This window comes from Takifugu rubripes, chromosome 7, assembly GCF_901000725.2.
Source record: "Takifugu rubripes chromosome 7, fTakRub1.2, whole genome shotgun sequence".
Lineage (NCBI taxonomy): Eukaryota > Metazoa > Chordata > Actinopteri > Tetraodontiformes > Tetraodontidae > Takifugu > Takifugu rubripes.
This window is the reverse complement of record NC_042291.1, coordinates 799,562-815,617: the sequence shown is the minus strand read 5'-3', so window position 1 is coordinate 815,617 and position 16,056 is coordinate 799,562. Positions and strand designations below refer to the sequence as shown.

The 16,056-nt window shown below is 42.4% G+C and overlaps 2 protein-coding genes, 1 long non-coding RNA gene and 1 pseudogene across 3 annotated transcripts; all 4 read left to right on the top strand.

Moving 5' to 3' along the window:
• Window positions 1-52: 52 nt before the first annotated feature.
• Window positions 53-5,918, top strand: etfb (electron transfer flavoprotein subunit beta). Its single transcript, XM_029838770.1, has 7 exons — window positions 53-211; window positions 1,007-1,165; window positions 1,596-1,754; window positions 3,578-3,640; window positions 3,941-4,099; window positions 4,811-5,004; window positions 5,378-5,918. Exons 1-6 carry the CDS (start codon window positions 158-160, stop codon window positions 4,979-4,981), a joined length of 765 nt encoding a protein of 254 aa, XP_029694630.1. The 5' UTR covers window positions 53-157; the 3' UTR covers window positions 4,982-5,004; window positions 5,378-5,918.
• A 1,222-nt stretch (window positions 5,919-7,140) lies between these two features.
• On the top strand, window positions 7,141-8,761 carry LOC115250337 (V-set and immunoglobulin domain-containing protein 10-like). Its single transcript, XM_029838497.1, has 4 exons — window positions 7,141-7,307; window positions 7,721-8,050; window positions 8,328-8,600; window positions 8,673-8,761. Exons 1-4 carry the CDS (start codon window positions 7,235-7,237, stop codon window positions 8,759-8,761), a joined length of 765 nt encoding a protein of 254 aa, XP_029694357.1. The 5' UTR covers window positions 7,141-7,234.
• A 2,419-nt stretch (window positions 8,762-11,180) lies between these two features.
• Window positions 11,181-11,527, top strand: LOC115250548 (uncharacterized). The gene is made up of 3 exons (XR_003889120.1): window positions 11,181-11,203; window positions 11,344-11,430; window positions 11,497-11,527. It is a non-coding gene; the product is annotated as an uncharacterized lncRNA (long non-coding RNA).
• A 2,248-nt stretch (window positions 11,528-13,775) lies between these two features.
• On the top strand, window positions 13,776-15,686 carry LOC115250460 (lens fiber membrane intrinsic protein-like; annotated as a pseudogene).
• Window positions 15,687-16,056: the final 370 nt, after the last annotated feature.

Genomic DNA, 16,056 nt, shown 5'->3' with positions numbered 1-16,056 from the left:
TGCCGTCTGCCAGGCTCTCATTGGCTGTCACGGTGGGCGGCCCCCACGACTTCCTGCTTTGGAATCACCCTGAAACAATTCCGGTCTCTCCTTGTTGAAGGTTCACAGCGGTGACTCTTTACCAACTGTGCTCCTTTGGTTGGACGCTTCATTCACAATGTCTGGCCGCGTTCTCGTTGGCGTTAAGCGTGTAATTGATTACGCTGTTAAGGTAGGATCTCCCTGCAGTTGTGTAGTGTATTAAGGTTGTGTCGCTGCCACTCTTATCGTATTTTACTTTGTGATAACTCTTAGCCCTGTACCACCTGGCTAAGGGACATTTGGCGAATTATGACAGATAAATGTCCACTATGTGCCAGAAACCATGCAATCGCTCTATATTACGTATTTATCATATACTGTGCATTATAAGTTCTTAACGTGGCACAATCCATGCAAAGAAATAGCTGATGTAGTTGGGGTTGTGTAACCCATTGACTCCCATTTGCTTTCCACCTTGTGTTCCGAGGTTCACTGCACGCACACTTCAATGAACGAGGACTTAAATGAAGGTCTTACGCGAGTCATGCATGCATTTATTGTAAAATTAGTATTCTGTTTGTTTTTTGACCAGGTGGGCACCAAACCAAGAACACACCTGCTGCAGCTGGTAGAAGCAGGGTCTAACCTGTCATTGCTCAATAGTAACACAGCTGCTTTCTGACCCCAGTGTTGCCATTATAGTGCAACTTTGTGCCTCATAATTGTACTTTAAACAATGTTTCCACATCAGGCTGAGTCTTCCATCACCTGTGATTTGTTTATAGAGGCTCCACTTCTTTATTAAAGTACAATTTATATCTTTCTCTCGGCTTTTATCCTTGGCCACCTCTGAGGACATAAAGTAATTTAATATTTACAGGGTCCCTGTTCAAACCTGCTTTTATAATTGAGAGCTTTTCTCCCACATTTGCGTGTTATTCATCCAACATTCCTGTAGTGACTGTCCGGCTGTTTTGCTCTTTAGATTCGCGTGAAGCCGGACAATACAGGCGTGGTGACTGATGGCGTGAAACACTCGATGAACCCCTTCTGTGAGATCGCTGTGGAGGAAGCAGTCAAGCTGAAGGAGAAGAAGCTTATTAAAGAGGTTGTTGCTGTCAGCTGCGGGCCACAGCAGGCACAGGTAAGTGCACGTGTGCCAGACTCTGCTTTGCTTGTGAGGAGGAGATCTCCACATTTTTAGAATGGTTTCGCAGAATGATACTTCAGAATAGTGGCAATGTAATTGTGGTGAATCACGCTTAAAAGAAGTGATTTGCCAACTCAATCATAACAGTAGATATCAGGTAAGTAGAAAATTACAGGAATTTGAAAATTACAGGAAGCATCAGCGTTCAAGTAACTGTCAGAACAACGCACGTTGTTTTCTTTACTAAAATGTTTTCAGAGATTTGTTACAATGATGTTTTGGCCACAGTGCAGTTTTTCTTGTTTCCCGACATTATCCTTCATCATATTATGTGACAAATTTATGCTGTAGATCTTACTTCACATATCGGTATCATTGATTTGAGCCAGTGCCTCCTTTTAACCCACCTTCCTGTCCTACTTAGGAGACCATCCGCACCGCCCTTGCTATGGGAGCAGACCGTGGAATTCATGTTGAAGTATCTGGGAAAGATTATGACACCCTTGGACCTCTGCAGGTGTCCAAAATCATGGCTGCTTTGGCCAAGAAAGAAGATGCTCAGCTAGTCATCCTTGGCAAACAAGTAATAAATATTCCTTTGGTGTTCCATCATTATTTCAATCGAGTTGCATGCCTGTATTTCCTGACGTAAAAAATAGTGATGTCTTCCTTGTCTGGTACTGGTATTGCTAAATGTTCAGTCATCCAGCTCAAAGAAATCTTCTTTTGAACTTAAAATAGCTTATGGTCTGGACTTTATTGTTGTTTTTTTTAATACATTTCAGCTCTCATCCAAGAGGCTTGTTCAGTTCTAACTGGCTCTTTTAGCCAGAGAGGAAAGATAGTTTTGAAAAAGGAGTAAAAGAAGCCGTAAACTTGAAAGGCCATCACTGAACAGAAGAGGATATAAAGCGGTCCTTGGATCGCTTCCCAGAAACGTATACCCTAGTTCAGCCTAAACAACACATGATGACCATGGATGAGAGGCAAAACATCTTCAAAAAACTACAGGATATCCAAGTTGGCCTGTTTGAAGCTGAACAGAAGGTCTGCTACTCGCGCTATTGTTATTTTACTGATGACCCCAAGGTAGTTTTCTCTGTCAACTGGACTGGGTTTCTTCTCTTGAAGACGTTTCGCCTTCTATCCAGAAGGCTTCTTCAGTTCTGAAATCGCTGGGGAGAGAGCTTGAGAATATATAGCCCCTGGACCATTTGCATGCTAATGATCTGGGTGGTCACCTGAGAGTCGTTAGCAGGGTCGTTGGTCGGGTCGTTGACCTAGTTTCTGTTGAGATGTCTCCCCTTTGTCTGCTGGGTCACATGGTGATGAGTCACTGGGTCTCTTGGAATGGTGTGAATGTTTGTTTGCTGTTGGAAGGAGTGGAGGACTGCATTGTATGTGGGTGATAGGAAGTGCCTCAGGCCACCACCCCTGTTTAAGGATGGTTTCTTCTCCAATTTAACATGGATAGCTTCCTTGACCCCCCTTTCGAACCAGCGGTCTTCTCTGGCCAGTATCCGTACTTGGCTGTCCTCGAAGGAGTGCCCACTCTCCTTTAAGTGTAAGTGGACTGCTGAATCCTGACCCGAAGAGGTGGCACGTCTGTGTTGTGCCATTCTTCTGTGTAGAGGTTGTTTGGTTTCCCCAATGTACAGTTCCTTGCATTTCTCCTGGCACTGTACAGCATAAACAACATTACTTTGTTTGGGTCTTGGTGTCTTGTCCTTTGGGTGTACTAACCTCTGTCTGAGGGTGTTGCTGGGTTTGAAATGAACCGGTATGTCGTGTTTCTGGAGGATCCTCCTAAACTTCTCCGAGACTCCAGACAGGTAGGGGATGGAAACGCTGCGGCGTTTGTTTCTCTCCTCCTCTCCTTTGCTGAGGTCTTGCTTTCTTGAGGTTTTGGTGAAGGCCCAGTCTGGGTAGCCACATGTTTTGAGAGCTGTCTTAATGTGGTTCTGTTCCTTCTTTCTGCCTTGGGATGTGGTGGGTATTTCCCTGGCCCGGTGTTGGAGAGTTCTGATCACTCCCAACTTGTGTTCCAGTGGGTGGTGAGAGTCAAACTGGAGGTACTGGTCGGTATGTGTAGGTTTTCTGTAGACTTCGATGGTGAGATTTCTGTCCTCAGTGATCTTGACTGCGCAGTCCAGAAAGGCCAGACTGTTTCCTTTTACCTCTTCCCGGGTGAATTTTACATGCTCGTCTGTTTTGTTGAGGTGATCGGAGAACGCTTCCAATTCTTGTATTTGAATTTTGACCCAGGTGTCATCCACATACCTGAACCAGTGGCTTGGCGCAGTTCCTGTGAAGGATGTCAGGGCCTGGGATTCCACCTTCTCCATGTATAGATTGGCAACTATAGGGGATACACAGACATTTTACTGATGACGTTTGCTTTGTTAGGCCATCGATGATGACTGCAATCAAACAGGCCAGATGACCGCAGCCCTATTAGACTGGCCTCAGGTATGGTTTTACCCTTTTCCTGAAATAGTCCTACTAAAATAATGCTAAGATAAATCCAGTGATTGTAGTGCTTTCTGTTTTTCTTTCCCAGTGTCAGTACAAGGTTACATAATGTATCCACCGCTAATATCTTATCAAATTGATCAGAAACTAGTTGGAGTCAGTATTAGCGATATGGTATACCTGCACTAATTGATACCGGTCTGAAGGCCTCATGCAGAGATAAGGTTGAAGTTCATTTACCTGGTGTCTTTTATTATGTTCATGGTTTTATCACCAAACTGTAACTTTATTTTTTAGGGGACCTTTGCATCTGAAGTGGCAATAGAGGGGGACAAAGTTAAAGTGGTGAGAGAGATTGATGGAGGCCTCGAGACTATCAGGATAAAGACACCTGCAGTGGTCACCGCTGATCTTCGACTTAACACTCCGAGATACGCCACCCTCCCTAATATCATGGTAGGTCGTTAGGAAATGGGATTAAATTACCGGTACAAGGCTCATAAGTCACGTTCAGTAATTTCCTATAAATAATGAGGAAAGTAAAATCTTATCTTGGAGGTCGTGTTAGAACAGTCTGGACTCTAGATTTGCACCGATGTACAAATTCACTATACAATACATAGAAAACATGTTACAATGAGACTGAGAGAGGTTCTATTTGATGATAGTCATTGTTTCGCCAAAGAATTTAGCCTATGTTGTATATGTATTGTCTGCAATTGAAAACTATATTTCTATACACCTAAACTTCCAGTGCCCACATCAGCACGTTTTTAAAAATGGTCAAAATAAAGATTGTTTGAAACTCCACTAGTCAATAGGATGAACCAGGCTTTTTAGATTAAAGCTTTTCTGAAGGACCATTGATCTGCTAAAATATATGCAGTTCCCCTTTTTACCAATAGATGGGAGGGTAGATGAACCCTGAAATGAACAGTGACGACCAGTGACCTTGACAACAAAAAAAGTTAAAGACAACAGACAAAATATGATTAAGTGTCAATTTGATATTGACAATAAAAACAGAAAGGGACAAAAAATAGCCCTGTAAGTCTAAGCAGAAGTTAGTTGTAGTAATTTTTTTCTCAGGTTTCAGATTTTGAAAGCTTTTCCCAGAAAATGATCTTTCTGACTGTCCTTTCTGACATCGTTGTTTCTTACCTGCAGAAAGCCAAGAAGAAGAAGATAGTTAACATGAAACCTGCCGATTTAGGAGTGGATCTGACATCACGACTGGAACAGCTGCGCGTAGACGAGCCCCCACAGAGACAGGCAGGGGTGAAGGTAGAGACGGTGGCAGATCTGGTGGGCAAACTGAAGGAGACTGGGAGGATATAGGCACAATAACAAAGACCTTTATGGTGAGTAATTGAATTGTATTGTTATTGTGTAGTGAGTCAATGTGTTTTCATGGACATGAGTGTCCAGGCTATCACCAATATTCCAGCTATGCTCCTATTCAGTATCCTGCGTTTGCATTAACGCTGAGAAACCTGGTTACTCAGCAGGATCCAAGGTTTGACAGTGTTCTTATTTTTGCAGATGCTTGCCCAACCGTTTCCACTTCACATTACCAGTGGTTGTTACTTGTATATAGCAAATCCTCGGTTTCACCATATGTTATAAGGAATAAGAGTTTCTTGGGCACAGGGGTTATGTGCCACACTAGCCATACTGCCAGCCTCTTTTAATATGATGTCTTGTCTTGAATATCTATATTTTCTGTCTTTGCAGGAATCTGGAATAAATGACTGGCCTGTGTGACATCTGAAGGACAGGCTTCTGCTGTAGACCGTGAAGACTGAGGATAGCTGAGCACTACTGAGATGTATTGTCCTGCAGCAGACCCACACAACCCTAACAGCATCATTTGTACATTTTATCTGAAATGATGGTTCAACTCTCAGACAAATAAATATAATAATTGACTAAAAACTTACTTTTACTCTGTTATTAATGCTATATGTAATATCACTGTAACACCATTAGCATTTTAACATGAGGGTGGATCAGCTTTAGAAATAGTCTTTTCTAATTGATATGTGTAAATATGCATGTAGATGTGTTCGAATAATGGCTTTCAGGGTTGGTGTAAAATCTACAGGTACTTGGTTTAATTTCTGTGGTTGTAGCTGGCCTGCCTGGACACTGTCTCTCAGTAAGACCAAAGGAGGAGGGTCACAGCCCAATTTTACCATAAGCTCTTGAATTTGCTGTTAATTGTACAGAACAGTTCTATGACAATAAAGCAGCCAGTCTTTTTCATATCAAAATACACTTTTGATTCCTTCATTTTTGCAACGGCTTTACTCTATTCTGTGGGTGGATGATTCTGTTTTTCTAACTGAACTGCAATGAAGGAAAAAACTTAAAGTCCACTATTGCAGTGCACCTGCAGAATATTTCCTGATTTGCAGAAAGCTTCTTTATTTTAAATAATCCGGTAAATCTTAATGGAAAAACAAAGTACCGCTCTTTGAGAGATGCTTGTTAAATGGTATTTTTTGTAGTTTGCTATTTCTGTTGAACATCAACATACTTTTTGTAAATGCTCTAAGCATTTCCTCAAGAAAATGCAATTTATTTGTAACCACTTTCACAGATACATTCAAATATAAAGTATAACATAGTTAAAAATCCAGTCCAATTATAAACCAGAATACTAAAACATTCTACCTTTAGAGCTAATTTAAAAGGGTGGATTTTGAGCAGTCTTGACAGTTGGGAGGTGTGTGCAGATTGGTTTGGGTGGGGGGCAGAAGGACCAGGCTCAGATCTGTGTCCATCACTGTCCTCCCAGCTTTGGTGCTTGGTCCATGTAGGTATTGACAGGATATGACCTTCAGCTGAGTGGAGATCGTGGGAGAGGCTGGAGCAGGTCTCTAAGGTAGGAGGGGGGCCTAGTTATTGAGTGTTTTGTGTGAGGTGTATGCAATAAGTAACGAGGACTGAATCAATCGGTTTTGGAGGACAGTGGTGATGTGGTATCAGAAGCCGTATGGGTGACCATATACCTTATAAAAGGCTCAAGCCAGGGGCTTTTGGATCATTAGAATTAAAAAAAAAAAAATCATATATGGCACTTCAGCATTTGTACTCATGCCTCTGGGCACATCAGCACTTGTCTGGATTAATCAGATGGTTTGGGTCTCGCAGCATCTCCTCTAGGTGACCCGACCCAGGCCCAGCCTGCAGGTCCAGCCCCAGGGTTCCCCTTTTTCCTGCAGACATTTTGAAGCATTGTCTACTCCTTCAGTGGTGCTGCAGATGGATACCCTTCATTAAATTCTGAATATTCTGACTAGGCAATGGACTGCAAAAACTCACCGATAGTCATGATTCAAATTCTTATGGATGAAAAAACCCGACAAACACACCCATTTTTGTGGCACTAGAGAAATTAGACAAGGGGCGTGATCTCATGTGCACAATCAGGCTTTTGTTGTAGGTCCCATGCAGGCATGCGCTGTGTTGACAGCTGAGCTAAAGACACAGCAGGTTATGCAGGTGGTTCAGTCACTGCGATTCAAGAGTCCAAGGACATTTCTTCTCCTTTGTTATTGTGTTCTTGGAATACATTTCTGTTTTTAAATGATGCAAATTTCTGAATACATTAGCTTCAAGTCAGTGTTTCTCCTTATTTTACTTTGTTTTTCTTATCAAGGTAAGACATATTTACATTTTTATTCTAAAAACATATTTGCTTGGATTTTGCTGAGATAAATCCAGTGAATTTAAAGTGGACTCAAGTTCAGAGTGACACTTGACGTTTGACATAAAGAGTCACAATCAATTGCCACAATTATTGTGACTTACAGGCTTTTAGGTTTCACCTTGAAATTTAGAGCTCTGTTTTCCCTCATGTGACCATCACACCATCATAGAGACTGGAACTTGCACAGATTCCAGCAAAACAAATGTATTATTTTAGCTTTTTGTAGCTAATCTTAACAACTCAACTACATAAAACACCTTAATCAAATGTTAAGAAAATGGTATTGAAACTACATAAAGTTGTAGTTTAACAGCTGATTAAGGCTAACACTATAAGTTGAGGTGCCTAATTCTTTTTGGCAGGGGCCCACTGTGAGCTGGTTGTTTCTCCTGCTGGTCCCTCTGACGTGAAGGTTTTAGCCGGGAGTCAAGTAACCCTGGCCGTGTCCTTCAGTGGTGCCTCTGACCCAGTGGTTACCTGGTTTATCAGAGACCTTCCTGTCGTCACCTGGACAATTGCATCTTTTGAGCCTCCAGACATTGCAGCAGACAGACGGACCGTGCTGAGGATTGAAAGTAATGGATCCCTTACATTTTTAAACGTGCCTGTCTCCTATACCGACAGCTACACGGTTGAAATGACAAAGTCTGGGCTGGGAAAGTCACGGACTACTTTCAGCCTGAAAGTATATGGTGAGTTGTGTTTGATACCTTTGTTGGATGCTCAAATTTATTTGACACCATCTCCCATCTCTTATTAAATCTTTTTTTCCCCCAAACCCTTCTGAATTTGATAACACTGGCCTCATGTATAATCTATATTTTCTCTTCATGCTAATAGTGAGAAGGTACGTTCACCAACATCTACAATATAAATACTTTACCCTAATGAATTTATGCCACTAAAGTTTCAATTTTCCGCCACGGTGATTTTTTTTCCTGCACCTGATCCACCTTCAATAATTCGCAGACAACATCAAGAACGTGCTGTTGAGTATGCAGCCAGATTTCGCCACAGAGGGAGCAGCGCGGTTCACCCTCCACTACAGCATTCTGCAAGGAGTGGTAGAGCAGCAGATGTGGTTATTCCATGGCATCGAGATAAATAGCAACTCTCACTACTCGGTGGAAAACAGGAGCCTGGTGGTCCTTAAGCCGACCCGAAATGATACAGGACAGTACACCTTATTATTGACAAACCCCTTCAGCAGCGCAACAGCGCACAGCAACGTCACCGTGCGGTGTAAGCCTAAAAATTTCTGCTTCTGTCATTGAAAACCTCCCCTTCATTCTCTTCTAAATCTGTCTGTCTCAGATGGACCAGATGAGCCCACCCTTGAGGCCCACCCGGCTAAGCCTTTTTTACATATCAGGAGACTCTCTGGCTCTTTCCTGCCGAGCTGATGGCTTCCCACAGCCAAACTGTGGAGTGGCTCTTCGGTGGGCAGGACTGTCTCCCACGCCAGAGTGCTCAATATAACAGATGTGCAGACCAGTCAAGGGGGGTGAATACACATGTTTGTTGCGCAACGAGGAGACAATAAAACAACGGGAAAAGATCATTCATTTAAAAGTCTACGGTATGTAAAAAGTGTCAATGGAATCTTTTCATAGTGTTTAGTGTCTTAGATAAATTTCACATCCACTGGGCCCAATTAAAATTGTTGGACTAATAACGCTGCTTGAATTTGTACCATTAAAACAGGCTCTTGTCTTTGCAATATCTTATATTCACTTCCTCTCTTTAATTGAGTTTTCATCATGTGATGAAATTACTTCCAAGATCTTTTTCAACAGAGAGGCCGTTGGGTACCCCTGTGTGCTCTGTGCAGTCAGTAAATAATACTGAATTGCAGTACCAGTGTCAGTGGTTGGCAGGAAGCCCTCCGGCACAGCTTTCCTTCCCAGTTTTGAGCAACTCCAGCAGCGGTGCTGCTATCCTCAGTCTAAATGTCACCGCCGTAAATACCCTCGATGGGAAACCTGTCACCCTGCATTGCTGACCACCCAGTCGAAAAGACCAACTGTGACATTACTGCGCGTAAGTCTTGGATCCACAATGATCTATTTGAGGTGTACACATGATGAGCTATGGAGGTTCTCTCCACCAGGTAGTCCAGCCAAGTTCCTACCAGCTGTGAGAACGACAGTTGACTCTGAGGGCAAAAATAGTGGTCAGTATCCGCTGTGTCAGCGAGGCGTCACCCACAGCTGCGGTGTTGTGGACCGACGGCCACAGAGCACTCACCAATGGGACAACCTACCAGATCATCACCGACGCCACACAGCTCAACATTCACCATTATAATGTTAGCAACTTCCTCCTCAACAACTATACGTGCGTCTGCCGCAACCCACTGGGCAGCCAGACCAGGCAAACACGGTTAAAAGGTAACGTGAATCCAACCGGGGTCATTTTGGCGCAATTTTCTGAACTCCTACTGTTCCGGTACAATGATGGTGAAGAATGGTGCTTCGGAACAGCCAGTATTTTCAACAGGGCTCCTCCACTGGTCTCTCTCTGGGGCCCATATTTTCCCGTGGTCATTCAGTCATGACCCACGTCTAGAGTTTCTGTCCCCTACTATCCTCAGTGAATGAAACTCTAATACGCTTTGACATCTTGCCTCTTAGCGGAACAAACTTGGAGAGAGCGTCAATCAAATGTTAGTTACCATGGCTGCACGTGTCTGATGCATGCCTTTCAAAATAAGTTGCTTTGTCAAAAAAAACATGTCCAACATCTGATGCACATGAAATATAATTTACTTTTTTTTCAGCAGCTGTCCGCTTACTCAGTTGTCATGGATTTGTGTAGTTTCTGCTCCTTTCCTCTAAACAAAGCTCTCCCTGGTTTACGATGGCACTTCCCACCCCCACCTCCACCCTATCTTTCCAGGACCGTCCATCTCAGATTCCAGTTTGTTCCCCAATCAAAATGGTACCATCATCACACTAACCTGGGAGGTCCCGCCGATGTCTATTGTTACAGGTGAGAGGGGCCACTTCCAGAAGGATTATTTTTCCTGATAAATGTTTTTCGCAGTGCTGCGTCATGAACCCAATTTTCTGGTTTTGAGTTTGTACGTCTCAGCAAAAGCCTGGGACGCAAACACCCCTTGAAAACAGAAACTCAGCACAGACGATACAGGTGTAAACACACTAGAGAAATGAGTGGACACTTTGGCAGAGCAGTTTTGTGTTCTCAAAACACACACCTGAGCTAAATGACTCCATAAATCAAATGACGTTTTAAATAAGACAGCATGATGAACATAAACATAAACATGATGCCATGTTTTCCAAAGGCTTTGATATTCAGATGAAAGGACCGGGCCTCCTGAGCCAAAACCACCATGGAATCGAAGACAGAAGCGCCTCAAGCAGATTTCACACCATCCAGCAGAAACCCGGCAGCGCTCGCAGCACAGATGTCTTTTAACCTCGATCCAGACTTGACATATAGGTTCCGGGTGATACCTAAAGCCCGTGTGACAGAGGGAGAGCCCTCCAAAGTTCTGAAAAATTGGTCCAGGTACATCAGATTGTTGACTGCATATGCCTCAACGTTTCAGGTGTAAAACTCTTGGAAGTGTTGATTCTAGGCGGTGGGCTGAGCGACCCGCCATCGCTGGCATTGCAGCTGGAATCCCCTGCAGCCTCCTCGTGCTGTTGCTTCTGCTGGGTGTGGTCGTCTACCTCTGGATCTACTGTGACAACAAAAGAAGGTGTGATGTGTGAGCTTGTTTGGCACCAACTTTGAAATTAACTGATGCATTTCATTCACATTCTATTGGTGTCATAGGCCAGAGGACTAGATATACACTGTCAAGAGGGGGCGAGAAGGTTTGAGTCGCTTCACTGGTTAACATGACACATATTCAGTTATATGTGCAGCTTTATTAACAGTTCATTATAATATATATATATATTTATATTTAGTGTACTGCTCCAGGCTTTATTTGGTTGTTTTGCTTTTTGTGCAGAAAGTGACAACCCAAATTGATAAAACTCCTCAAAATGTGTCAACAGGAGGTCTTAACATTGCCCCAGATTACAACAGGTTACAGCAGGTAGGCTTTTCAAGATTAAAATATCTGACTGGATGGATTTTATTCACAGTATTCTTTCCTTATCAGGCTCCTTCTGAAAGATCTGTGGCTCTCCCCACTTTGTCCCCCCACCACCCGTCAGAGTGGCTACAACTGTCTAAGACTAATTCTTATCACGAACATTTTATAATTTTATTTTATTTTAAAAGTGGGAGGTTTTATTTACATAATCTTTTTTATATATAAACTTTCTCCACTTTAACATTCATTTCATTTATTGATTAAAAGCAATATTAAAGCCATTTCTCTCTGCTTGCTGTCTTGAATTTTGAGTACCGTAGTTAATGAAATTAATCATTTAGATGATGATGTCAGACTTGCTTGGCAGGTATGTGTGGGATTGTTCTATGCATATATTCAGATAATCTCACAGTTTAGCCTTTCATTCGCTTTAGCTTATTTTTTATAATGTACAGTTTTCTGTTTTATTGACCTATCGATAATTACTAGTGCAAGGGCACAAGGGCAGCCTCACAATTCCAAAGTATAGCAGAGAGCCAAAATAGTATACAGGGAGGGTTTTCTGACACCAATACCAGAGAGAGTAGTAGTCAAAGTATTACCAAATAATTTTTGTTGTTTACAACTTTGAAGGTTGGCCAACAGGTGGTGCTGTTCTCCACGCTCTCTGTGCTTCCACCTTAATCAATGTAGGTTTTATTTGAGTGATCTCGGGAGATACTGTATGTGGCCCTGGTAGAGTATCCATCACTCCCAAAGCTGAGACAAGAACGGGAGTGTGGGTTCTAAATCTAGTGGTCTTTATTGCATAGTTCCATGCATAAAATTCTGCTGAACTGTGGCTGTGAGGAGCAGCAATTGAGGACAAAAAAAGCAGAAAAAGAAACAAAAGCAAAGAGCATGTGATGCAGTCACTCACATTAAGAGTTCGAAACCTGTTCAAAATACTGCTTTAATCAAATATTCGGATGTTCTACAGATTACTATTAAATAATTAATGCTTAAAAACGTATAATGGTGATCTTTAATGTAAAACAAAGCAGAAGCAGCTCTACAAAATTGCTGAGCTAGCTATAGCAATGTTGAACATTATGACTGTCACATTTGCTGCATCAATCAGTCTTAACATGTAGATTACATACACAAATCTTTGATATGTACTTTAGAGAGATGTCAGTGAACAGTAGAATTGCCAACATTGTGACTAGGGCATCCCACTCTCTAATAGGGATCAGTTTTTATGGGCCATTTCCTGCAAAAAGTGAAGCAAGTTCTTTTTATCTAGGCCAAGTGCAGCTATTGTGTCATACTGATTCCAAGAGCTGTTCCACAAACCTGAGTCTCAGTTTCAACAGCAACAATTAAATGCGTGTTTATTTCTCAATGCCACTTTAAAGGTTGCAAATTGCACCACCAAATGTTTTCTTTCAAAAGGTAACAGCAGCAAAGGAAAAGCTAATTAAAATCCCAAAAAAATTGGAATATCCGTCCCAATTCAAATTCTCTTTTTAGACGTCTTTTGCCTTTTGGAGGACTTCATCCTTTGTTGTACGAAAGACCAGTTCGAGGGGGCAACTGTTAAGTATGGAGAAGGAATTTTACCCAACCACAAACATCAGTTGGTCCCAGTACGTCCCAGTAACTATGCACAATCATATATTTACTTTGGTTGTCAGAATAATTCTATGCTGACTATATTTAGACAATTAACAGGCACATTAAGCGCAGCATTTAATAGACTGGTGGTCCCAGTGCACATGCAATGATCTCCGGTCATGTCTCTTTTTTCCCCCAGCATGTATGTGTCCTTTTGGCCACGCCACACACTGTGAATGAAAGTGTGCAATTCAGCATGTTCCATTGACCACAGCAGTACTGCAAGCCTCTGCACATCCACAGTTCCAGAACCCCTAATAGAAAAACAGACAAGGGCTGTGGTGCTGCAACATCATACCCATCACACCCAGCCCCCAATACCATAACCCCCACCCCTCCCTTGACCCCCAAAATATACACCAAATAGAGGTCCGGTGTGAAAGCCCTCACGTGGCTTTTGCCCCGGCAGCTCCAGTGCGTTTGTTCTGAACTGATTGTTGTGAAGGATTTTGCCACCAAACAAAAATTTTTAGGGGATAACCTTTTGGAATTTGGCCTAGGGCTCCCTCTTTCATGCTTCACACACTCCTGGCGTGCACTCTCTCTCATTCTTTCCCTGAGTAAAGGCTGACACTGGAGGGCTGACTTATCCGAGGAGTTCTGGTAAGATGATGACAGGTTTTGGTAATTGCTGATGTCACTTTGGTGAAATGAATAGTTAAAGGTAGGCTTCTAACCACTCACTAGTTGATCAGGTTATCACTCATATGTGAATGGGGATATACTGTAAGCAGATTCATTACTTGCTACTTATTTACTTTCAAATCTTTACTCTTAAAAAAATACATTGATTTGGTTTTGTATTTTCAGGTTAACTGTTGATGCCTTAAAGTCTCCAACTGAGAGTGTAACATGCATGTCAGCTTTGATGTGACACAGATGTGGAAAAGGATGCAATCCGTTTGTATTTTTGAGTTTGTAGTTGAAAAAGCCATATAATAAATGTAAAGCGTATCAGATTTCTGTTCATCTCCAACATTACTCTCATTTCAACACTGAGCATCAGAAGTATTAATGACGTCTCTCTGCTTCATCAGATTTTTGGGCTTATCCGCCCTCATCAGGTTGCTTTACTATCACAACTGAATGAAGCTTGAGCTCTATTACAAGGTTTAAATCCCCACCGGCTCCCATTCCCACCTTTGTTTTCTTTTCGTGCAGTACGTGAAGCCTTGGTGTCACTCATGATGTACAGCTTCATGGGAGGGGGCTTATTTTGTGCCATTGTGGGGAACATCCTGTTGGTGGTCTCAACAGCGACAGACTACTGGATGCAGTACCGTCTCTCTGGCAGCTTTGCCCATCAAGGCCTGTGGAGGTACTGCATGTCTGGGAAATGCTACATGCAGACTGACAGCATCGGTAAGTGAATGTGGCCCTTAAAGCCTCATCATGGGACTGAATCTGAACTGTACTCACCTGAACACAGGTTGTAGTATTTGTAGAGAATCCATGGTTGACATTGCTGCAGTATCAGCCGAGCATGAGGGAAACGCTTGGACTTGGAGTATTTCAGATTTTGGTTTGACCAAATTTTTATTAGATGACCAAATGAGCAATAATCACTTCAAGATGCTGTCAAGATGGAGATCATCATCTATTTAATGGTCAATAAAGTGGCCTGACATAAATAACATTTGTTTATTTATTCGATTTTTTTTTTAGCTGCTTGTAAACAGAACTCTAAAATGGACAATGGGTCATGTCTGGATCCATACATATGCATATGTACAGGAGGAAATACTTAACATGGCTTTTCTCACCTGATCTGACATGCATAAGTCAGTGTGCTAATGCACAGTTATATCTCAGTGGCGTATTCACACGATTAACTTACGGTAATTAACACACAATCTACAATTAGTCTGCATATTTCAAATGACACACCAAAACAAGGCTTTGTTATTTGTTTTAAAATTATAAATATGAAGTTTGCATTCTGGCTTGATTTTCCTCCTCAGCCTACTGGAACGCCACTCGCGCTTCATGATCCTGTCGGCCATGTCGTGCTTTGCTGGAATCATCGCTGGGATCCTCTCTTTTGCCCACTTTTCAGCCTTCGAGAGGTTCAATCGCTCCTTTGCTGCTGGCATCATGTCTTCGTTTCGAGTGAGTTGCGGTGGCGGCCATGAGTGAAGCAGGTCCAATAACAGACCTGCTTACAGGGTTGAATTTAAAATTGTGCTTCTCCCTCTGTCCTGTTCCAAAGCTCTCTTTGTTGCTGCTGCAATGGCTATTTACACGGGGGGTGACAGTGAACTTCCTGGGTAAGCGCTTTGGCGACTGGCGTTTCTCCTGGTCGTACATACTAGGCTGGGTGGCATGCTGTGATGACCTTCTTTGCAGGTTTGTTTTTAAAAAAAAAGTGTTTATGTGTTACTACAGTGTTATTTGTGTTAAATAAGCATTCTACTGCTTTCCATCTATCTTGTAAATTATTTGCAGGTATATTCTACATGTGCGCCTACAGAATGCACGAATGCAGAAGAGTGGCTGGCCCACGTTGAACCAGGACAGATGTGCCGTGGGTGTAAAGGTTCCCAAATGCCATTCAAATGCAGGGCATTTGCTGTCAAAAATAAATAAATAAATAAAATCTACAACTTTGTTCAGATCATTTCTTTTGGCTTTGACACACAAAATAGGTCTTCTCCAGGGCAGCTATACAGACAGCGGAGTAAAAATAGGGGTCAGTACATGACAGAAAATACTGAGCAGCAAAGGATAGAGGCCAAAGTGCCCACTATATAATAGCTGTAGCTATTCTGGGTAGTTCCTGAATGACTCAGGCCTGCTTCCTCACCCTCTGAAGTAAGAACATCATTACTGAAATGCTTCTGAAAACAAACCTGCATATTTTGACAAAGCGAATGCACAAAGGTCTATACAGAGGAAGTGTTTTATTTCTGGCTCAATTTTAGAGACCTCTCTGGTGTGTAGAAGATAAGGAAGTCCCGAAATTTCCAGTTA